This window comes from Hirundo rustica, chromosome 7 (assembly GCF_015227805.2).
Source record: "Hirundo rustica isolate bHirRus1 chromosome 7, bHirRus1.pri.v3, whole genome shotgun sequence".
Lineage (NCBI taxonomy): Eukaryota > Metazoa > Chordata > Aves > Passeriformes > Hirundinidae > Hirundo > Hirundo rustica.
This window is the reverse complement of record NC_053456.1, coordinates 8,948,634-8,973,561: the sequence shown is the minus strand read 5'-3', so window position 1 is coordinate 8,973,561 and position 24,928 is coordinate 8,948,634. Positions and strand designations below refer to the sequence as shown.

The 24,928-nt window shown below is 39.5% G+C and overlaps 1 protein-coding gene across 1 annotated transcript; it reads right to left on the bottom strand.

The window, feature by feature from the left end:
* Positions 1 to 2,633: 2,633 nt before the first annotated feature.
* CFAP221 (cilia and flagella associated protein 221) lies at positions 2,634 to 22,603 on the bottom strand. The gene is made up of 25 exons (XM_040069845.2): positions 22,524 to 22,603; positions 20,811 to 20,993; positions 20,281 to 20,381; positions 19,200 to 19,286; positions 18,987 to 19,082; positions 18,168 to 18,268; positions 15,932 to 16,035; positions 14,856 to 15,015; positions 14,329 to 14,449; positions 14,129 to 14,240; positions 13,808 to 13,916; positions 13,619 to 13,706; positions 12,484 to 12,573; positions 11,531 to 11,626; positions 10,117 to 10,207; positions 8,124 to 8,251; positions 7,577 to 7,657; positions 7,055 to 7,162; positions 6,782 to 6,937; positions 5,162 to 5,320; positions 4,675 to 4,769; positions 4,095 to 4,184; positions 3,767 to 3,886; positions 3,622 to 3,651; positions 2,634 to 3,012 (listed from the first exon to the last, which is right to left on the bottom strand). The coding sequence occupies exons 2-25, from the start codon at positions 20,944 to 20,946 to the stop codon at positions 2,892 to 2,894; spliced, it is 2,580 nt and encodes an 859-aa protein (XP_039925779.1). The 5' UTR covers positions 20,947 to 20,993; positions 22,524 to 22,603; the 3' UTR covers positions 2,634 to 2,891.
* Between the last annotated feature and the right edge of the window lie 2,325 nt (positions 22,604 to 24,928).

The window sequence follows — 24,928 nt, the reverse complement described above, 5'->3', positions numbered from 1 at the left end:
CATATGGGCTGTTTGGTGTCTCTAAAGGAACCATAAGAATTATGCACTCACAGACTGCAAAGAAGACATTTACCCACACTTGTACACAGAGACGTCCTTCTTCTCTACCTTTATCCAACCTCCTAAGGAAATGACACCATTTGGGTATCACCCAATAAATTATAAACTTGCCTGCTGTTTTTAACTAAACAGAAAGAGCAGGAGAGGGCTCAGCAAGAGCTAAAATTCTTCATGGTTAAAGAGCTAGAGAGAAGCATTTGAGGTGTTTCCATAAGGCAAAGGATGCAGTGTGAGCATAGACCAGTGTAGAAAAAAGACCAGATGACAAAAAACTTTCAGTTGGACCTTGGAATAACTGAACCTTGCATTACAAATTCAAAGGTAACAAGGTTTCTTTAGTTTATGAAATATTCTTATGGGCTGAGAATATAATTTCACCCATTTCTTTACATCAGACACACTGCTGTTTTTCTCCTAGCCTTCTCATAAAATATAATTAATTTACATTTTAAAGACCTTGATGGGTTTTCTCATCATGGAACAGTAAGTGAGATTAATAATCCTGTTACTGAGCACTTAAGATCATGGATCATTTCCACAGAAACATTTTCTTAATTTTTAAAACACACCTTTTTATTTGATTTAGAAGTTAGTGCTAATTTATGTAATAAGAGGGAGAAAAGCTGAAGAGTGACTCAGTGTTTATTAATCTTGCTAATAGGACAGGCATCAGGCAAAATGGATGTATCTTAATTAGTAAAACCGTTGCATTGTCATTTAGCCAATTAATCCTTTCCAAACAAGGGAAGCAGTAGCAATTTTACTTGCAGTGAATGGAAATAAACTTGTCTGCACATCAATTTACACATTTTTACTTCCTCACTTGCATCAGTAAAAATGAAGCCTTTAGATTCCCCAAATAAGGCACATTTTCCATCACATCACTCCTCTTTCTTCTAATCAATTTTGTGTAACATCTCAGTCCTTTCCATCAAACACTGAACACACACCTGTGAAAAGCCACCAACTGCAGGCTATAATTTTAAGGTTTATGTCTCATTTTTGAAAGTGTTCAGTAGTCAGCCAGGGGTGGACTTAAGTGGTCTCATGAAAACCTAAGACTTCAGATTATTTAGCCAAATTTCATGTTCTTAGACACAGCTGGACTGGCTCTGATGGCTTATCACCTCCATATCCTGAAGGGATATAAAGCACAGACATGTGCACACTACCATCAGTCCGTTTGAATTTTAGGAATACTCTAGTGCAAGGTAATAGTATTTTCTTACCTTCTCTGCACACTGGAACCTGGCCCCTAAAGACCTTAAAACACAGAAAGGAAGATGACTTTTACCAAAAGGAGGTTCATTCCTTTGAAGGCTGGTGTCTACTGCTGGAAGATGGAGAAGCATTATTAATTTCCATTGGGATGACCAGGAAACTGTTCTAGAGAAGAGAGGCAGGGTGATACTGCTGTAAGAAAAAGAGATTAACTTGGTTTAATCACTGTTGTTTCTGGACATTTATTCCATCTTTACTAGACTAGATATTTAGCTGATAGATAACAGTGCCAAAGAATTATCTATGCTTGATTTACCTAAACAGTGAATGATGAACTGTGAATGCTTTCACTGTAAACTGTGATAATGTTTTTGTCATGGTCATGTTAAGAAATATTTTCAACTTAGCTCATCTCTTAAAAGATCAGTTGCTTCTCTCAGGACTTGTAGAAGAAAAAAAAAAAGCAATGTGTAAAGTTCAAGCAGTTGTTTGTAGTCAGAGAAATCTGCAGATATCCAGACCTGCATTCTGAACAATCCCTTGTCACATAGACAGTTAGCAGAAACTTAACAGCTGTTTTTTTTTGTTTTTTTTTTTTTCCTTTGAAGCGAGCAGAGATGGTTTGTAGCTAGTATAATACGGGCTATTCTGCAGCTTTTCCACCCTGCTTTCCCATTTTATATCTCCCTGGGCTTTTTACAGCTTGTCTATCTGCACTGATCACTCTCTGAAATAAACTTCTTTTCTCAGGGGCTTTAAGTATACCTGGAAAGAAGTATGGCTCTAGGAATGTAGTCAGTACTGCTGCAATTTCCATGCCTTTTAGTACAGAAGATTTGTGCTTTTCAGCACAAACAGCCTGGACCACTCTGTAAAATGAGCTATCAATTCACTATGAATAAAACCAATTTTGTCTGAAGTCCAGCTTGCTGAAAAGAAAGCAGGAGACATCTCAGCTGCAAGATGATATGCTGAGAAATCTCCTTTCCTAGAAAATACACCAAGAGCATTGCAGGTTTCTCATGAGGCTCTGAAGTTCATTCACTCAACCCACGCACGCTTTTGCCAAGACCTGTGCACAGAATTAAATCCCTGAATAGCCAATGAGACTTGCTTGTACATTGCCTTTGCAGACAGTAATGGTGTTCAAGGCTTCCTTCTCCTTTCCATCATTTCCATCAAATGTATGGTTTACTGTCAAGACTGAGATTTAGTACCTTACCTGCAAAAATTCAAGGACAGGTCATAACTAAAAAAAAACAAAATCAGAAGATTTTAGTCATTAGGTCTTTTCATATTTTATTTGAAAATTGTGGGCTGTAAATTAATTACCAAACTATTTACATGGTAGTACTGAGGTTTTCTCGTCCTTTACACCACAACAAAATAAGCTGGTGCAAGGCTGAGGTTTCTCACTGGAGTAATTACTGTGTTTGGGGTAGCGGGCACAGTGAGAGTCCTTGACAGAGGTGGCATCTCTTGTGTTTCTCTTCTTGTTGCATATGAAGTTGCTGACCTCACTTAAGAAAAGTAAATGTAGCTGGGACAGGGAAGGCCTCATACATTAACAGGATAAGCAGGACAAGCCCATGGACTTTGTAAAATTACTCTTATCCCAGAATAAGGGTTTTATTAACTGCTTTCTGTTTCAGTAGCTCCAGATGTCTTCGAACTTTCTCTCCAATCTCATTCTGGTGGTGAAAGTGTCCATCTGGACCATTGTGTGGGTCACTGGAAGAAATTTAAAGCATCATTTGTATTTATAATAACCAGGAAAACTACTTAGGAATGTCTTCAAAATCCAAAAAAAGAGGCACATGTGATTTCTTTTTTTCCTAACGAACAGAGCGGGTATTCCATTATTATGCAGAACTGGAAAAGTAGTGAAACTGCAGAAAGAACACTTAACTCTTGGCTTGGCCAGCAGGAAAGTTAGCCATCTGACAGGTAAACACAAACTGACTATTACATTTTATCCATGTAGGAACACGTGCTGGGACTGCCAGAACAAGAGCAGCCTCATGAAAACCTGATTTGCCTTAAGGACAAAAATGCTGAAACTGCTGTAGAGGAGCAGTATGTTCTCTGTCATCTAGTGAAACTCCACCACCTCAATAACAAAGATGCTTTCAGTGACAACATAAAGGATTAGGACTTCATTGCTTGCTAAGAAATATTTGCTTCCCTCATTACAACAGAAAATAATAGGGAAGATTTCAACAAGTAAATATCAATACTCAATATCAATATTGACTAAAATTGAAAATTCTTTTAATTTTTTTTTCTGAAAACACCTAAGATTTAAGAAAGAAAGAAACTTAAGGTTATAAAATTACTCACCCAGGAAAAGCATCATCCAGCTCTGCATCACTGTGGAGGAAAAAGGTCACTCTTTAGTTACACAAGCTCTCCCAAATCCCCATTTCTGAAAGGGATGCTTGACTTCAGATTCCATTCCTCTCTCCTAATTTCAAAATATACCTACCTTTCTATTTTTGCTGATTTTTCCTCATCTTCTCCAGAGGGTGCCCCCCCAATCAGTGGAAATTCAGCTTTCACCATCTCTGGAGTAAGAATCATGTTGTACTCAGCTTCATCTGCCCCACTAAAAATTAGTAAAATGATGAACAATTTGCCTTTTTCCTTTTGAAAATGTTTTTTTTTTTTTGCCAACAAGAACAAAAGTATGTTTTGTGCAAAAGAGACTTTGTGCTTTTGCCTTTGAGGGTCTCTTGGGACAGGTTTTGACCCATCCATACAAGTGGTTTAAACATAGTAAATAACACCATATACAAAATAGAGGAGAAACTTACTGGTCAATTATGTTCTCTTTGTCTCTCTCAGGTAAGTCATGCAGCACTGGTGGCACATCTCTTGGAAGCATATCTAAACTGTAAGGATCCCTGTAATGGAAATGGTATTAGTTTAATATATTAATACTAATGATACTTTCATATTTTGAAGCTTCACAGCAGTTGCAGTTACAACAAAGACGATGTACTTTTAAATATTAGTGGAAAATCTGCACCAGAAACTGCTGTGATACAAGGGAATGTGAGCCTGAGAGATGTTGGCTATCACTGGGTGCAAGTGTCCAGAAGTTAAAGGTTTTACAGAGAGACAGAGTTTGTATCTCCTGGGGTCTTCTGAGTCAACAAGCTTTCAGGAGAGATGTTATCAAAAGTCCAGACTGGAATTCTCCTTCCTGGGCTAACAATATTGTTCTTAACCCACCCTTCTAGGAGTTTTTCTGTTGGTTTTGGATTTCTGAGCAGCAATTAATTCCATCTGCAGGCCCACTTTCATTTGTGGGACTAGTGACTGATCAATACAGTTACAGGCAGCAGAAACTAATACAGGATAGAGGCATTGTATACTCAAATACTTTCTTACCTAACTACTGTATTTGTCAATGTGGGAATGTTAGAAAAACTGGAATAATCCAGTGGTGAGAATTTTCTCCATTCCATTACTCCACAAATCACTTCCTGAAATGACAAATAATACAACAATCAGATCTCTAATGCATAATGCTGTGGGGAGAGAGGCTTGCAGGACAGAGCATCTTGGCTGAGAATTGAATTTGAGGAGCTGAATATTTCTAAGATCCTTCCATCACTGTAAGGATGTGAAAATACAACAGAGAACACATGGAAAGAGCAAAGAAACACTTAGGCATAAATAAGAGACATGGATAATGCCTAACAAAAACTAATTATTCTGACCCATGTACTGACTATTTAGGTGCATAAATAATTTATATTTGAAAATATCTTCTATCTAGAATAACTCCACCTTCCATTTTGATTCCTTAGAGCAACTTCTCAGGATGGAACATACCCAAGACAGGTACTCATGCAATAAACCCAAAAGGCCATACCTTGTGATCCAGAAATTTTCTTTGTGTGACTGGAATACTGGATCCTTTGGGACATTTCTTGGTAAAAGTATATTTTGGATGAGGACAAAGATGATATTCAATATCTGATTCACAATAGGCCAAAGGACGTAAAAATGGAACTAATCCTGGAGCGGGGTTCTAAAACAATGAAGGTATCATTTAAATAAATTGTTCTGAATACCATATCAAATTAAATTAATGAAAATTCAGTTCTTACAACTAATGTAGTGTTCCAAGATTCACAGCTTTGTCCCACTGTGACTGCTCTCTTTGGTATGATTGTTCATTTTCTGTCTCTTCCCCTCATTCTGCAATTTTGTCTGATTTACCCATGATCCCTACTGTCTAAAATAGAGCAATTTAGCTGTTGTCTCCAAGAAGAAAAAACTATCGCCTAAATACTCTGAAATCCATTGCTGATTCTCTGAATAGCTCAGAATCCAAGAAGGGAAAATAGACTTGCTGTGGTGGAAGCCAGTGAACATCTTGCCATCCATCTCCCTGCACTAGCATCTGTTTCTGGATAAAGCTCAGTGCTGGGTAGTGTGGGATCAAGCTGTGCCTGGCTCTTACACTGATATGACAGAGGGGTGAAGGAGATGCACAGAGGATCTCATCAGCACATCCACTGGAGTCCTGGCTGTGTGCAAGGAGGACAAGTCTACATCATAGTTGTTATGCCAAGGTCACCAGAATAGCACAGTGGGCTCTGGGCCCTTGCAGCTAGGGAGGGCTGGGAGCCAGAGCCACCCAAGGCGGGCACAGTGCCATGCTGGCTGGGAGATCTGCCTGTGCCTGTGCACAGCCCTGCACTGAGCCCTACAGCTGTCTCTGCCTGCTCAGAGGCACCTCAGGGACCTCCAGGCTGTGCTGCACCCACCGTGGGAAATAACCTCCTGCAGCTGGTGCCAAGGAGCGCAAACTACATGACAACAGTAACAGAAAACCCTCCCATACAAGTGGCACTGATTTTTTGAATATCTGTGCCTAATAACTTGGAAATGTGGTTTGGGATGCTGTGAGAACTCTTAGAAACTGTAAGGCAGCAGGATGCAATGTGAGCAGAGCTTGACTTCATTTTTACCAGTTTACTCAAGGTTTAGGCAGATCTGTGGTCACCCAGCTGAACAGCAGGAAAAGACTGCCCTGTCCTACCTATCTGGGCAAGAATGTGAGGTTACAGATGGACCGAGATGCCAAGATCATGGCTTTTCCTCTAGTATGCAAATGGAGAAACAAATGGAAAAGAAGGGCAGGGTTCCATGGTGTTCCCAAAAATCTTGTAATTATTGATCATTTGTGGAGAGTCAGACTGGAAAAGTCTCCAGTTCTCTGCTTTCACTGCAATTTTGTCTTATCATCCCTCCCCTAAACTGATCAAAACCCATCCTGCACTGAAATGGTGCCCCTCTCAGTGGGATGAACTCTGTGGCTCTTATCTACCAGAGCTTGCACCATGAAGGATTACTCCCACTTTGGATAGTTTCATAACCCATCCTAGTAAGAAAACTGCCCACAAATTCCACATCAGGCTTCTGATGAAACAGGCACACTTCTGCTCCTTTCTTAGGTTCTTTATGGAAACCAACTCCTACTTACAAAAATGCGAAGTGGGTTGATCTCTGTTGGGTGGAGTAAAGCTTGGGGAGGAACCAGGTTTAACAGGCTGATATCCCCTTCTGCTGGTTCTTTGTCAAAACCTGTCTTCTGAGAGAGCTGCCCCTCAGGAGAAGAAACTACTTGAATCAATTCATCCTTGAAAAACAGAGACATCAAAGATTTTCAGAGTGTAGTAAATCTTTCGGTATAAAATGTTGAGGCAAAATTAATCAAATAATCATGGAAATGTAGGGTTGGGTGTGACTTTGTTACCTGGGCTCCCTGCCTCAGTGGTCGGGAAAGTTTTAAAGGTTTGTAACTTGTAGCTGCATAGTGTGTACAAAATGGCTGATACTTCATAATGTTGCAATGCTGAGGAACCTAAATGCAAAGAAAAAAGATGTGCTGCAGGAAATGACAATGATTACCTTCAGTTAATTCAAAAATGGAGATGTGGACACATCACATCTCCATGGTAAAAGACACTTGGAACAGTCTCCCAGAACATGGTATATAACCAAAACTTTGGGAAGCCATACTTCACCAGGACTTTGATCTTTGAGATACAGTAATTTCAGCTGAGATGATTAATCTCTGTCTGGAGAGAGGGAACTATTGTTGGATGTAAGCTGGTTACCTATGGAAACTGCTGAGATTTGGTTTTAATAAAAGCATGCTAATCACATAGCCTTATCAAGGCAACATTTTTACTGGGCTGTGCAGAGGCCACTGAATCAGGCTGGAAACATTTAACTGGACAGGTAAGAGAAACATGAGGGAGCTGTACCAACTCACCTTCAAGTTGTAAAAAGGAAGAACATGTTCAACTTTCATGTCTACAGATTCAATAGGAACTAGGCCAAGAGCATCAGGTGCCTGAAACAGAACAGCATTTAAAACCAGTGATATGGTGGGCATTTTGTTTTGTATTGGCAGCAGTTAATGAACACAGCTAATAGAAAACATGTGGAAATAATTATGCAAATATTTATTTTATATAGTTTGATATTTCTGCTGTTCTTTCTTGGACACCAGCATTTCAGTTTGTTTTGTTTTGTTTTGTTTTTCTTTTCTTCTGATAAATGGATGTTAACTAAGTCTGAACATTAATGTATTGCTCACAATTTTAAGATACAATTAAGAGAATGAAAAGATTTTTTTATTACTGTTTTCAGCAGAACCGTTAGTAAATCTGAAGTCCTGAATTAATTTGTCAGAAGCCCAGAACACAGAACAACAGTGACATTGTGAAATTTTAAAAAAAGACTACCAGCCCTGGGGCCAATGTCTTCAACAAAATTCTGTCTAGAATGCTGACTAACATCTGAGTCACTGTACCTACCAAATAACTGTGTAGCTCATTGGAACTGTAAAAGGGGAATTCAAAAGGCAATATACGATCTTCAGATATGCTGAAAGTGAAGTCCTTGTGTTCTTCACACTTCTCTGCTTTGCTGAAACTCCTGCTTTCTGTCATGAGTGGAAACCAAATACTAAGATTTTGTAATATATCTTAATACACTGTTTCAGAAATAGAATCAAGCCACAAAATGTATTTAACATTTTCCTAAGCCAGGATGTGTACTAATTTTAATATAAAAAGTAAGTTAATACTTCCTAAAGTCTTTAAATGTCATATCTACAAGATATGAGCACAATACCTTGAATAGCAGACAGATTTATTTCCCCCTTTCCTAAAAAGACATTACAGCCTACTCCTTCCAGCAGGATTCTCAGAAAGGCTGAGGCAAGTCAGAGGCCTCTCTTACACTAAATCACAGAATCACAGAATAATGAGGTTGGAAGAGACCTCTAAGATCATCAAGTCCAACCTACGCCTTAACACCTCAACTAGACTACAGCACTAAGTGCCATGTCCAGTCTTTTTTTTAACACATCCAGAGATGGTGACTCCACCACCTCCCTGGGAAGACAATTCCAGTGCTTTATTATTCTTTCAGTGAAAAATTTTTTCCTAATATCTAACCTGTACCTTCCCTGACGTAGCTTGAGACTGTGTCCCCTTGTTCTGTCAGTTGCTGCCCGGTGGAAGAGACCGACCCCCACCTGTCTACAGGTAATGACATTACACCTTCTATTTGCAGCATTCCTACATCTGCATCCTGGGAATTCAAAGTGCCTATCTGCAGAACCAGGAAAAGGCCTGATAATGGAACCATGTGTCTCAGGAGCTGTCAAACTGTGTGTGTCCACAAAGGAGTGGGAAATAAGAGACTCAAATACTTTGTCTCCCATTTACCCAACTGCGACTCCCATCCAAAGCCAGTTTTCTTCTATGATATTAAATAACCAGTCATTTTTCCAGACCAGCACTTTCATTTCAGTGTAAAAAACCCCCCAAAACAATTGATTAAAAACACTTCCATGAGAAAACAATGTGGACAAAAACTCAACCCAGTACTGGCCATGTGTCTCTTGGTTCCTACTGTCTCATTTCACTGAGTTCAGACATCTTGCCTTCATCACATTCAGGTGTCTTTCCATCCCCCCTTCCATCCCCCCTGCAGTAAACTCCTCTCATTCTGTGACTCTCACCTCTTGGGCTCCACCTGATCTGCTCATCTCCCTACCTCTCCCACAGTCCTGTCTGCCCTTTCATTGCCCCTCAAGCCTACACGTAGAACCACAGAATGGTTTCGGTTAGAAGGGACCTTTAAAGATCACCTGGTCCAACCCTTCTGCCATGGGCAGGGACATCTATCACCATATCTGGTTGCCCAAAGCCCCATCCAATCTGAACAGTTCCAGTGATGGAGTTCCCACAGCTTCTGTCCTGTTATTGAGTAGATAAACTGCAAGGTTCCTAAGAGTAGTTAATCACATTTCTTAAACTTGCTAAATAATGTGTATGGAAAATAGATGTATCTTGGTTACAGTCATTTCCACCTTTTAGCAGGGCCTGTTGCCATATGAGAAGTGGTAATGGTTTTGAACTAAAAGAAGGTAGTTTCAGACTAGATGTAAGGAAGAAATTTTTTTGCAACAAGGATGGTAAGACATTGGAACAAGTTGCCCAAAGAGGTGGTGGATGTCCCACCCCTGAAAACATTCAAGGTCAGGCTGGACAGGGCCCTGAGTAACCAGATCTGGTTGAAGATGTCCCTGCTCATTGCAGGGAGGCTGGACTGGACGGTCTTTAAAAGCCATCCAATCCAAATCCCTCTATGCCTCTACCTTGTCACACTTCTATTTTTTCTCTGAAAACTCCTTTTTAAGGACTCAGTCTTTATATGTAATACACCTGATACACTGCAGCACAACCTGAATTATCATAGCCCATGGCCAAAATATCAACTTGTTCTCCTTATCCTTACCAGATGCAGACCCTTCCTCCAGACCTCTGGCCTCCCTTCTCAGTCCACGGAACAGAAGCAATAAACGATTTAGACGAATCTGGACCAAAATCTGAGAGAATGATTTTTAAATTCAAGTCAAACACCCTAAGATTTACAACCATAGAAATACTGTATATGTTACACCTGTATTTATTCTCCAGAGCTCACTCAGACATTTCAATTTGAGAATTTTTAATATAGTTTTAAGTTCAGGAGAAAATGTGAAGGAAAGATGTAGAATGGATCTCACCTCTATAGTGACATTACACAATAAATACAGTTAAATTTTTTAATTTAGTCGTACAGGTTAATCAGACTTTTTTTCTGGCTAGGTCCTAATCCTTCAGTTGTGTTTACTGGCATATACAGATTAAACATAGGGTGAACAGTCAGTTAACCAGGGCCATATGAATATTTGTGGCTCTGAGAATGAGGAGAGTTAACAGCAACCTGCATTGTGTTTTGGCCCATACCCTACAGGGTAAAAATGAAGAATCCTTGGTTTTAATACCAGATGGGGCCATTTGGTCACCTCTTTATTTGTACAATACAGAAAAGAGCATTTAATTTCAATACCTCAATATTATGAACAGATTGAATATCCAAACTGGACACTAGAAGAGCAGGACATTTCCATCTTGTTTGCTACATTAAGATTTACTGGGGAAAGAGCAGTGGTGATGCAAGATAATATTTAAACCAAATGCAAGAAGTGGTTTTACTGATTGGTCTTTCATTTCTAGGTCTATACCTCCCTTACCTGAATTTCTACGTGCTATTTCCCATGTTCCCATCATGCACCATCGCAAAGATTCTGCATCATTAGTAACCTCAGAGGAGGTGGAAGGTGTCGCTCTCTCCCTCTACTTTCCTTTTCCAGATTAAGTGTCTCCTTAGAGAGTAAATGCTCTAAGACCTGAACATCTTGGTGGCTCTACACTGAACTCATTCCAGCTTATTAAAGTCTTTCTTGTAGTAGGGGTCCAAAAATGGGTGCAGTATTATACAGGCATTTTCAAATATTTTTTTACTCTAAAAATATATTTTTAACTTTATAATATAAATAAATATTTAGAATATAAGAATACAAGAATATAAAGAATATAGTAAGAATATAAGAAATACAAAGAATTATTTATAATATACGAAATATTTTTTACTTTACAAAAAATCTGAATTTATCTGCATATGTTTAGCATCAATTACAATATGAAAGATGATTTGAATATAAAACTTACCCCTGATCCTTATTTCCTGGTGAGGCAGGAGCATATTTATCAAACTATCAAATCCCTAGCTAGCTGAGAACACTCCTTACATGCTGGTTGCATGTTCTTTTGTGCTGTTTCTGACATGCCATGCCCCCACACTGCATTCTGGTTGTTCACTTTACCTTGTATGCTGCTTGTTGGAATTTCCTGAACATCCTCTTTCTGCTGTCCCAAGGGTCATTACGGAGCAAGTCGAATGTCGGATGGACATTTGGGTGCTGCATGGTGTATTTTTAAAAAAGGAAACAGAAAAGAAAAAGGACAGCCCTTTTTACGACTAGATAAGGGAGAAATTTTCTCCCTCCCAAGCCATTCTTTGGCCTGAATCTGTATGTTATTTCTAAATATTGAAATTAGGTCCAGTGAAAATATTCGCAGCATTGGCATTTAACCAGAAGCCTTCACTGCAGGGCTTAATGGAAGGTAATCACCAAGTATTTGCAGATGTGGCATGGGGAATGCAGAGACAACGTGGCATGGTCTGCATCCACACAAATGACCAGCACAGACTGTAACTGCAGTGCACTCCATGGGCAGTTGGACAGCAGAGAGAATGGACAGGGACTCTATCAACCACACACTTTATCTTGCCCAGACATGAAGCTGAAATAGCTTTAAGGACACAAACCAGCAAAACCAGTATCCTTTCTCCAATAACGGCACATACCCAAAGAAGAGTGAAAGAGAAGGGCAAAAAAAAAATCTAACTACCAGAAAAGTTCCTGTCAATCTGATCTGCAGGTAAAGGTTGGGAATCTTGTGATATGCTTAACCTTACAATGAGGCATGAGAAAGCTCCTCCTGAGAGATCTTTCAGAAACAAGAAATACAAATTTCAAGTTAGGCCTGCAGATTTCCACTTGACTCTCGTATTAGATCAGAGCTTTAGAAGATGAGTTGTGCATGTAGCATGGTGCTTGCCCTTCCTAAAAGCAAAATGGGAAATAAGGCACGGACACAGAAATAAGAATATCAGGAGGAAAAGTATTCAGTGTCAAATACCTATGCTATTTATTAGCTTGGGAAGGGATAATTTAGCGTGCATATAGCAGGCTATAAAAACATATGAACAAACCTGGTCAACATGCCGGGTAACACGTCTGAAGGAAACTTCTACCTCATCCCTCTGAAACTCCTGTTCTATGATAGGATCTCCTCTTTGGAGCTAATTTAAAGAAAAATCACATTAGCACAAAGCATCCAATGTATTCTTTCCCCCAGTACAATTAGGGAAACTCACAATGTAACACTCTGGAGGTGTTTAACAAAACACAGACTTCATTCCCTTCTGGATGTGATTATTGCAACCCTTAAGCAAGTCAAACAAAGTAAAAAAAATGTCTTTTCATGTCTGAGTTTCAATCAAATCTCTGTCCTAACGAAACATGGTTTGCATTGCATAGCCAAATCAGCAGGTTAGGAAAGAGTTGCTTCTAAACAAAGTTAACCTGCATCTAATTCAGTGATACATCAATCTCACAATTTAGATCCTTTTTTCACCCATTCCCTTCTTTTCAGTATTAAATAGAATGTTTTATATTGCCTAATTCAATTTATAAATCAAGCCTTTACAGGCTCCACCTGTCCCTGAGGGCTGTGCCACTGTGGGAAAAGTACTTCCTATCACCAAATATTGCTTATTGCCATTGTCACCGCTGTGGAAGAGGACTCGCAGTCTGCAGTGACTGGAAGAAACCAAAGAGAGAGGGGTGAAGATGCAGAAGTGCAACCAGAGGGGTAAAGATGAGAAGTGCAACCTGATGAATTATCTCCCCATGGCTCTGTGTGGGAGTACTGACTGGATCTAGCTCTTTGAATGTGAGCCATTCAGGACAGCAGCTCCTCAGTGGTACAATACAAACAGAATGTTGGATGTGGCCTTGGTGCTGACAGGATTATGCTGGAATGTGGCACTCTGATGAGATTGGGTGGCTGGGTGCAAATCTGCTCATTTGGGCAAGTAGTGTCACATTTCTGGTAATACCTTACCCTTCTCTGTCTGCCTTCAAGATAAAACAACCCCTGAAACAGTAATGCACAGGCACAATAAAGATATGACTGCAGGAACAAGCACAACTAGCACAGGATTGCACTGATTAATGAAGAAAAACTGAACATGTAGAGAGCTTGATACAATTCACTAGTGCACTGCACAGTCTGAAAGTATAAATTTGATTTTAAATTTACAGAAAAAAACATCTAAGACTAACCTTGTATTGCTCTTCTTCCCTTTGTCGGCTTTCAATAATCTCTTTTTTAAACTCCTCAGAGATTGGTTGACTTCCCTTATGAACTTGCCTGCATTTACAGTGAAGACAAGAAAAAGGCTTTATTTAATGCAGTTTGTTTTATTCAAAGGCTAGCAGACTTACTCTCTTCTTCCTAAGAGGAACACTTACCACTTTAGATGATTTGCTTTCTCTTCCTGAATATTTTGTTTGACTTTTAGTTGAAATATAGCATCCTTCATCTGTCTGGTTTTTTTTCCTTCTTTGCCTTGGGACAGGGCTGCAGGAACATCAGAAAGTCTCAGTCTAGATTTGATTTTTAATTGTGAAATTAATTATCCATTAAGGTAACTGTACTCATTAATACATAAAGCTAAGGTGAGAGTTCTCAAAGAAACAACAGTCACATCAACTCAGCAATTCTGAAGCCAAGTTCCTCATCAGAGCTACAAATAATGCTAAGACTAAGTTTATGCTGCTTAATTACTTTACCTTCTTTTATGTCCTTTAACTTCAATTTGCCTGGTTCCTGAGTCAAAAGAGTAGCTACAGCATACGGATTTGACAAGTCTGTGGGGAATCTCAGGTTCTGGTATTCAATTTCCTATGAGATATAAATTAATAGGAAAAACCAGAAGCATGGAAGATTTCCATCTCAGAAAAGAGAACTTGTAATGATTATATTTTCACACCTTCAGTTTTTGAACAGGCTTTGATTGTAGTTGGCTGAACCGGTCTCTTCTCCACAACACAGGTTTTCCAGACACAGCTTTTTTCTCTGGATAACTTTGTTGTTCAGCAAAATATTCTTTTCTAGATGTCAGAAGGACACATATTCCTTTCAAAATGGCACATAAGTCCCATCTTTTCACAAAAAAATTAAGTACAGCCCAAAAAGCTCAAAACCCCCTTCATCTTGCAAGGCTTCAACAGTAAGAATGAGTGGAAATGATAGAGGATGCTCAACATTTCTTTAAGGATATGTAACTTCTCATTATATTTATTTAGTTTGTTTCATTTCATACAGATTAAGGTTGTTCTAAACAAACTCTGTAAAAAAGCAGGAACACGTATCAACAGCAGAATTACATCAGTGCATTGTAAGTTTCCAAAGAAGTCAATGCTTAAAATGATCATAACAAAATGGTATGAAATCCTGTTACATTAATATCTCTTAGAACTGGGCAAAACCACTCAAAGGTCAGTCAGCCACACATACATCAGAGCCAGATGTGGTATTGATGTTCCTGTGAAGACACACACATAGGGTTTTGAGTGAAACTCTGAAATCCGCAACTGCATTGCCATTTGTGCTGTTCCATACTCAAGTGGGGAATACTTCACAGTTACTTTGGCTTTTCCATTGCCTGGAATGATTCCTGTGATTAGAGGAGAAAAACAGTAAGAGTCCATATAACATGAGCCCACTTAAGCGTGCTGGAATTGATTCTGGGCTACTTTTCTTTAAACAACTTAATTGTTTGAGTGGATGGCAGTAGGCATGGAAAATCTTTCAGGTCTCAAAGTATCTTTCAAAAACTATGGCTGCTGCCAGATAATAGAAGATATTTTGCAATAGCAGAGAGATTTGGCAGTAGGGCTATAATATTTCATACTGCTGTGAAAATGACTGCCCGTTTACACGTAGACATTCTTCACTTGCATCTGCTCGTTTTAAGTCTTTGGCACTTTCTGCTTTCCTGGGCAAAGCATTTATAAACATATTCCTCTGTGCTCTTCCAGGCTAGGGGACTCATCTGGATTTGATGCATTACCTGTCTCTGCTTGACCTTATTTCCTTACTACCTATTCCATTATTTTCTCAACCACTTTAACCACCGTTCATATCCCTAAATATTCAGACCCCTTCCCAACCTAAGTGATTCTATGACACTATGATTACTCTGAGCACAACAGCTTTGAACAGGAGCTGAAACTTTTTAGTGCTTTTCAGATGGCCTTCAGCCATAGTTTCAGGCTACAAAATTTTCTGACTTAAGTTTTACTGGGATGACCCTTTTTCAGGGATATTTTTCTGGGAAGGCTGCATGGACTGTTTGGAACAACCCGTATTTTGTCAGAGCTGGCATTTTGTCATAGTTGAGCATTGTCTAAAGAAACTTACAGCCAAGATGGCTATTGGCCATGAGGCTGCAAATGTCTGGCAGCATTTACCTGCAAAAGCTTTGCCTGAGGCAAAGTTTTTTTTCTGTACAGCATTGAATACACTGTCACAAGTAACTACACTTAGTAAATACAGATTTAACATTTAGAATTTTAGAGAAGTCAGTCTACCAAATGTTGGCTGGACAGTGAAGGCTCTGTGAGGCTGAACAATATCAATGTGGAATTCAAAATCTATGGGACAGCTGCACTGCAACGGGATAACATACTCCTTACTGAAAAGAGATAAAAGAAAAAATTGAATTAATCGAAGTACAGTTGTTCATTAGTTACAAGCTGGGAAATTGCATTATACACACCATGCACTAAATTACCTGCATTCAGAGGGATGGGTTAGTTATTAATGTGAAAATCATAATTTGCTGCTGTTCCAAAATAGCAAAATATTTCAGCTCTTTCATCCCCCCAAGAAATAAGAGCTAACTCTTGATTTGAATGCTGGACATTACTTTCTCCTATCCACACAGAATTTGATTATAGAAAAATTTTAAAAAATTACTTTTTGGAGGTTATTTATGCCCATCCTCAAATTCTTGCAGGCTGTAATATCTAGCAAGTACAAACAATGCAAACTGGAGCAACAATGAGTACAGAACCAGAAATCGGCCTTTTCCCATGGCCCTCCTCATGAAAGACTACGAGAAAAGAAAAGTGTTGAAAACTCCAACACATCAGAATGACTGAACTTTAACCACTGTAGAAATAATGATGCTGGGGCCTAATTTTCAGAATAGCCCTTTACATCTCCTGTAGATTGTGTGAGGAGTATTAGCACACATCTTTTCAACTTCTCTTGCCTTGGCACGCAAGTGTTTTCACAGACCAAACTGAAACACAAAAGCATTGGTGCACAACCATTCATCACCCTGCAAATCAAGATCCACTCGCGCAGGCTTATTTCTGTTTTTTATCAGTTCTCTGACTGAAATCCTGCCCTGCTGGTTAGCAAAGAATGCATGTTACACAGTTTTCCTCTGAAAGCACATTTTTAAAATGCTTAAAAAAAAAAAAAAAAAGCAGAAATAGCCAAGTTCTTTTTTCTCTGCCTTACTATGGCCTGTTCACAAAGAAGATGCAATGGCAGACCGGGCAGGCAATTGGTTTTAGGGTATAGTGCAGCTTGAACAGCAACCAAAGTGCCTTAAAAACAAGCTAAATATGCCACCTGTTGTCTGATGGACCTTCTGTACCTAAGGAGAATGGTGGGTGGTAGAATATAGATTTTATCCTACATTAATGGAAGTAAATGTCAGTTTTTCCATTAACTTCATGGGCTATGGATTGAGCCCAAATTCTCTCAGGTTATGTAATGTACCAGCTATCTCAGAAAGCTATCTCTTTCATTTTTAGATACTTTTTAATAGTTTAATGCTGAAAAATACTGGTAAAAATTAAGGTTTGAAACCATGAGTTTTGTCTTCAGGAATTCTTCCAAATTTCCTCAGGAGTATCTTTGAGCATCCCTGCTATGTTGAAAAAAAAATCCATTATTTAAAATCATATTTTGTTTTCTTTCTAATATCTTCTCTGTATTCTGAGAATATGAAAATTCCGTATACTCCAGCACTAAAATGCAGCAAACAACAGGATCACTTCATGCCTAAAGGCTCCCAGAATGTCAGGAGTTATGTTCAGTCCTGTGAGAAACTCACAATGTTATGATTCACTAAAGTTTAACAGGCTAAAGGGGATTAGAAAAACAAACAAACAAACAAAAAGACACAAATGTTATTCGCCAGGCTGGGCTCATTTGTACTGCAGATTTTTGTATGTTTCTTGTATGTGCCTTGCCTATTCATATTTCTGTGCTTCAGTAAAATTCATGAGTTACTTTCAACTCACAACCTAAGAGAAAACCACCTGCTAAGACTTTCACTTCTTAGAATTCACTCAAATCTCTACACTAACACAAATCACCATAATTACAACTAATACAGCAAATATACTGCACAACTGAGCCCTAATAAACAGAATCTTCTTGCTCCTTTATCCCCTTCCCAGTTCCTATTAACAATTATTACTGATTACTTCATGAGAACAGTCAGTGCTACATACATGCAGTAGACAAAGTAAGATGATGTCTAGCTCAATAAATACTTTTAAATACAAGAAGGGAAAAAAAAAAAAAAAAAGCTCCATCTTTACATATGTTTAGCTTGCACAGCATTTATTTTACCGCGAATGTGCACCTGAAAGAGTTCATATACAGAACTATTTTTAAGTCCAGATGGTAGCTGAGTTTCTTAAAGTTTTTAAGACATTATGTTGCATGAATAGAGGAAAATGGGATTCTTCATGGTTTGGACATATTTCACAAAATGTAGACAAATGTGTGTCCTTAACTCACCTCTGACCAATCGATACATCAGACAGATTTATAAATGATGGAAATTCTACAACATTCATAGCAGGGTAAGCATGTATGGGAACAACTAAGGTATCATCTCCCTGCAAACAAACAAACAAACAAGTGCAAATATTTGTATCTTACAATTAGTAAATCATAGAAACGTATAATATTAAGGGTTGGAAGGAAATCTAAAGAATTTCTTCCTAACATCTAAGCTAAATTTCCTGTCTTTCAATTTGTACCCATTATTCCTTGTTCCATCACCACAGTTCCTGATGAAGAGTCCCTCTCCAGCTTCCTTGCAGCCCCTTTCTTATTCTGGAAGGCTGCTATGAGGCCTCCACGCAACCTCCTCTTCCCCAGGCTGAACAGCCCCAAATCTCTCAGCCTGTTGTGGAAGTAAAAGGTTTCTCTAGTAGCTGGCCAGTAAGTGGGCATAAAACATCTTCAAGATTATCACTCTGTTGTACCTCAGAACATTAATATTCTACCTGCTTTCATCATCCTATCTTTCCACACTTTACACAGCTCTCTAGAGCTCCTCTGAGCTCCACAGCTAAGACACGTAACCACATCAGTGCAGCACAAAGACTGATCTACTGGCAAAGAATAGCAGAATAAGTTATATAACCTTACTTACAGCTCTGGCATGTTTGCAGAGAAAAAAAATTAATGTTTTAAATTAAATACTCCAAGACTCACTGGGAATAAATCTATGTGTCTCTAGAAAATTAAATATACCTTTACCATTAGCATCATGCTCTAATACTTGTTTCATTCCATTACAACCCTCTATGTTTGGCAATGAATCCTCACCTCACAGTGAATTCGGATGCAGTCGTAGTAATACCTCCATTCATCAGGGCAAAAATCAACAGTAGCCACCAGGGACAGACCAGGGACAAGCCGGTGCTAGAAAATAAGAAAACAAGACCCAAAACATGATAGAAGCCATGTAAAAGCTCCTTATATATGGCACAAAACGCGTGCTGCATGCAAAGAGCAGTGTGAAGACTTTCTGATACTTACTCTTTTGCTGTATTTGATCTGAAAATACACTGTCTGGGGTGGTATTACGTGAAGGTTTACTGCATTGGTAGAAATATTTATCAGCTTCTGTAGAACAAAAGAACACAAAACCCACTAAATACTCTACAATAGAAGAGGTCAGTTAAGAATGCCAACTGTACCTTTTGTAAAATCTTCCATAGCAAAGAAGTAATCATTTTTACTTTAGCAGAAATAATTCTAAATGTGCTCTGAATGTAAAAGAAAATTATGCAAAACTTACATCCTGCGTTTTTATTCTTTGGAAATGAGTCACAATTTTTAATCAAGGAATAACAGTCTCGCTTGAAAGATGCGACTATTGAGCCAAATTCTAATGCTGTTTTGCTTATGTGCAAAAGGAACAAATATTTTATTTGGAACAAACAATTTATTGATCACTTTTAGGGACATCTGAAACAATAGGAATTACATAATACTTTATGGTTCTGTTTAGGTGTACAACCAATGAACTTTTGGATAGTGATAGTTCAGCCTGCAAAGCCTCCTGCATTTGTTTACTTTCATTATATTCAGAGAACCTAGCTCAACATAACTACCAACCTCTGTCTCAACACACTTAAAACATGAATAAGAAAGGTGGACAAAGGAAAAGCAGAGAGTAGAGAACAAAATACCCACACCATTCACATGGAAAGGCAATCAAACCTATGCATAAAATTTCCTTTCTCAGAATAAATTGTCCTTGGCAAAAGACCAGAGGTGCTTTCAAAACCTTCCCACCAGTGAACATATTTGCAGATACAGTGACAGTCCAAGGACATTTTGAAAACAAATCTCTTGTGGAGTTAAAGCCCCAATCCTTCATTCATGATGTGCAAGTCACATATCAGGAGCCCTGATGCAGACATGAGAATCAGGGAGTATAAAGGAGGGTGATGCTCACAGCCTGGTACTCGTCTGTTCTGTTACCGCAGGACCACTGAATTGAAGTGCTGCTCTTTAGAGCACTTTAGGGCAAAAGTCTCATGACCACAAGAAGTCAACTCAGATTCTGCTGTCCTTCTATGAGCCCCAAGGGGATCCCTGCTCCAAAACTTACCAGCATTTGTTTGTGATGTTTTCCAACCTCATACCCTCCATAGTGCAACACAGCAGGCTCAGCCTGTACAACCCTGCTCCTCTGATGTTCTGAATAAATCTCTATAGATTACAAAACAGGGAGAAAGAGACCAGAAACACACATGGTGAGTGGTACTTACATTGATGCAGTCTAGTTATGCTATACTGATTTATTATCAAGGAAAAAGAAAAATATATATTCTTCTCCTTTTAAGTAGCCATGAATATATAAATGGAAAGTTATGGCACCATCCACTACCCCAGCAGATCTATGATCCTGCCACCAGTTCATCTCTTGGTATCATGGCTTCAAACAAGCCACCCCAAAACTTTAGAATCACCCAGCATCAGCACAACCACTATTAATTTCCTGAATACCTCTCCCACGATTTGGGCTCTCAGGAAGCTGCAATTTAAGCAACAGGATGGGAGCTGCAAAAAAGAACCAAACAGCCAAGTGTATCCTAGAACTGCCACAAGGTTGGGAACAGTCAGAGTGCAGGAACTTACTTGATTCCAGCAGGTGATCAGGGACAGCCTGTCTTTCTTTAGGTTCCTCCACAAGGCTGCTCAGGGCACTGGGTACTTTCTTGAAGGACCTCCGAGTGACCATGATGTCTGGGGAGGCTGACTGGACTGGGTCCATGTTAGGACAGAAACAAGGCTCTCGATGGTACTAAAATTCCTCAGTGCCTGGGGTCAAACAAAAACAGCATAATGATCAAAATATCTCCTCTCACACTGGTAATACCTGTTGTCTAAAACTGCTCAAAAACATTTAGGAGAGGGAGCTACTTTTTTTCCCTGCTGAAGTAGATTACTCTTATGTGTGCTAAGTACAAGGAGAGAATGATTCCAGGACACCTCGCTCCCACTGCAAGGCCTAGCACTTTGGGAATCTGTTCTAAGGCTTGCTGGGGACGTTTGCCTTTCAGGTCTGTGTAAAACATCTCTCTCTTTCTTCATAACATCTCTTCCAGAAGAGAGAAAGAGAGCAGGTTCTGTTAAGTCCACTATCTGAAGTGATTTCTGCAGAGATGTTCTTTTAATCTCTCCTGGGTGTTTGAGTTGTTAACTTGCAGATAAATTATTAATTTTTAAATATTAATATGAGGGATAAGAAAACTGGCATTTGAACCTTTCGTTTGGATAGCATCATCTGGGTTATTTGTTCAGTGAAGATAACTGTAAACGCAGAAAGCCACAGGCATTATAGACCCTGTGTTAAGTATGCAGAGTTATCAGAACATAAACTTTTCCAATGACAAGTGCAAATTTTACATAATAAAGACACCAGACATGATCCATCCACCAGAAATTATCGTCATAAATGCAGCACACAGAGCCCTTGGCTCTTGTATGAACTGGAGAACTGTGTGGAGAAAAAGACATGATACTTTTGGAACAAGTACTGAATTCAAAAGCCATGCTGGGATTTTCAGCACTCAAGCAGGCAGCACTCAACGGTTTCAAAGCTGAATCATTACCCTACCTCCCCCATTACATTTTATGGTCTCATCTCTGGTATTTGTCTGATTTTCCAGTCTGCTTTAGATCTTTCAGGCACAACTTGAGAGGTGCTTCAAGCTCATAAAGTGCTGTTTTGATTTATGGTTTTGTGCAGTATTAAATAATAAATAAGCAAGAAGCTTAAAATAATGTGCTACCAAGACCCTGGCCTTCATAATATTTTCCACTCAATAACTCCAAGTACAAATTTTCCACTCACAACAGAAAACCTGCAAGAGGAGCTGCTTTATTGTGCACAACAGTAAATTTCTTCTGAGGCAGCAAGTCCAACCAAACGCAGAAAAAAACTCTGGAAAAGATTTCTAAACATAAGGATAAGGTTTACATTTTTTCCACTTGTGTTCTTCAACTTTAATTTATACAACCGCCACCCTCCTTCTCCTGGTCAGCATTCCGCAGTGGGAATGCAAGGTTGGAAAAGGTGTAGGCAGACATAAGCCTGCTCAAAGGATTCCTGGTGTAACCTTTTCGATAATTTACAGTGATGATACCATCATGGCTCACCAACTTCAACAACACTGCATGTTGCTCAAAGGGCTAATACGGGACAAATCCTTCAAGTCCTGGAATGGTTGAATACCTGACGTTCTTAAAATTTCCAGGACAGCCGTGTCTATCGAGACTTTTTTTTTGTGTGGTGCGTGAAGCCACCAACAGAGCTACGAAACCCTGGGAGCCCACGGCAAAACTCACCCCAAAAGCCCTCAGACCAGGTTATCGCCCTCCTCCCCGTCAGCGCTCGGGCTCTCTGACCCCTCCTCGTGTCTCGGAGCGCCTCGCACACCTCACCGCACCAAAGGATGCGGCGCTAAGCCATTACAGCTGCGCCAGGCTGGAAAAGGCATCGCTGTTCACACAGCACGTACCTGGTGCTGCCACAGCCCCCCAGCCCGAGGGAGCCCCGGTACAGCACGGTTCCTTCTCTCAGCCCTTCCGGAGCCCCGGTACAGCACGGTTCCTTCTCTCAGCACTCCCGGAGCCCCGGCACAGCACGGTTCCCCCTCCCAGCCCTTCCGGAGCCCCGGCACAGCCCGGTTCCCCCTCTCAGCCCTCCCGGAGCCCCGGCAGAGCCCGGCCCGGCCCGGCCCGGCCCTCACGGCGGCCCGGCGGCGGTCGCTCGGCAACGGGGCAGCCGCGCTGGGCCGCGCCACTCGCGGCTGGGGTGGGCGGGATCCCCACAGGGGCACTCCAGCTCCTCTGATGGCGAAAAAAGAGGAAAAGGCAACGGTTTGTTGTTTGTTTTTTTTTTTTTTGCTTTTTTTTTTTTTTGTTTTTTTTTTTTTTTTTTTTTTTTTTTCCCTTCCTTCCCAGTGAGCGTCGTTTTCAGTGTGGCCGCAGACAGAGCAAAGGCACCACTTTCCCTTTAAAAACTCTCATCTATTAACACCGAAATTGTTCTTACTTGGTTTAAAACAGATTTTCAAAGTTTTAATACAATATTATATAATAAAAAAGCCCCAATCTTTTTGTCTTTCCCTTCCCTCTCATCCCTCCCTCCCTTATATAGTCTTGCTTTCAGCATTAAAGAACGATCCCTTGGAAAGTAATCCTGAAAACCTTTCTTCAGTGTATGTTTCATACCACCCATACATTATGAGGGTTTTTTTACCTAAATAGATACAGGGGAGAATGGAAAGCAAAGTTTGGGGTTGGTGTTGTGGATTTGGTGGTTTGTTTGGTTTTTTTTCCTTCAAACAGGAAATCTGCACTAAGAATAAAATGATTCAGTTTCAGTTTTTCTAACACGGGGGTAAAATGTGTCCAAAAGCAGTGCAACATTCATTTTGGCTAAAAGCAAAAGCAAGAAAAGCTTCAAATCATAAAATTCAGATCTCAGAACATAGTTCCCATATTTAGTAAGATGTAAACGTTTATGGTTAGAAGAAACTATTCCTATACCCTTGACATGATGTTTTAAATATAGGCTTAATACAGAAAGCCAGAATTATCCCCACAATGAGTTTTTTCCTCACATATTCTAAGAACATGTTCACTTTCAGTTTTTCTATCACAGAGGTAAAATAGAACACATCTCTCCTGACAATTCACATGTACATCAGTCTGTTTGGACAACCATAACTGAGTATAAACCAAAACCCATGTCTGCTTCTGCATCAGAGGGTCTAAACATGGTGCACCTCTGGAGAGGCACTCTGTAAAGTTTCCTGGGAAGCAGTAAATGAGTGAGAAAAGGCAGGTGAAAAGAGTGAGTTATCAGCCAGCAAACCTTTAGATTTCCTTGGGACGGCTGATATAAATAAAGAATGTTAGCCAGGGTTTAAATAGGTGACTCTTGCCTGAGTTTTGTCTCTGTATTCCTAATGTCAGATGAAAAATGTGTGGCCTGATTGTCAAGCTGTAGGAAAGGCATTGCAAGCAATTTAATTATTTAGCAAAAGGAGGAGAAAATTTATTTTTTTGAAGCACTAATGGAATTTTTAAGTATTAATAAATAAATATTTACAATCAAAGTTGGTTAGTGTTTGATAAGTAAACAATCCTACATTCAGAGTAGTACAAAGCAAAGTAATTTCTTTTATTTACTCCTAAAATTAAAGCGAAAAGTCTTTCAAAACTCTAAACAAATTCAAATGTTTCTTTTCTGGTTTAGATATCAGGCTTGAAAAAAATTCCAGCTGTGACAAATTTACAAGGAGTATACTGAGTAGGTATGAAAGCAAATGCACACAGCTATTGTTTAATTAAACAAACATTGCATTTAGGGCTCTGTGAATTCTTGGTAATAATTCTTTGTAGTCTTCTGCTGCTGTTAGGTTTCCCAGCTCTCCCTGTCTGTCCCACTGGGCTGACATCTACTGTGAGTCAAGCAATGGTTTGCACAGGTGAGAATTTCCCAGGTTTTTTTTTGCATCCATCTTCTTTCAAACAGCCTGAATAAAATGGGAGGGATCACAAAATATTAATTCACACTGTTGGTGTTTAAATCCAACACTGACTCTCCAGACTCCTGGGCCTATTTTTGAAAAAAAACCCCACACTCCAAAGTACATTCAGTAGCAAAGCTCTCTCAATTACATAAATGCAAGAAAGAGTGCTGGCTTTCAGGGGAAGATGCTGCAATATGAATGGAATAATAA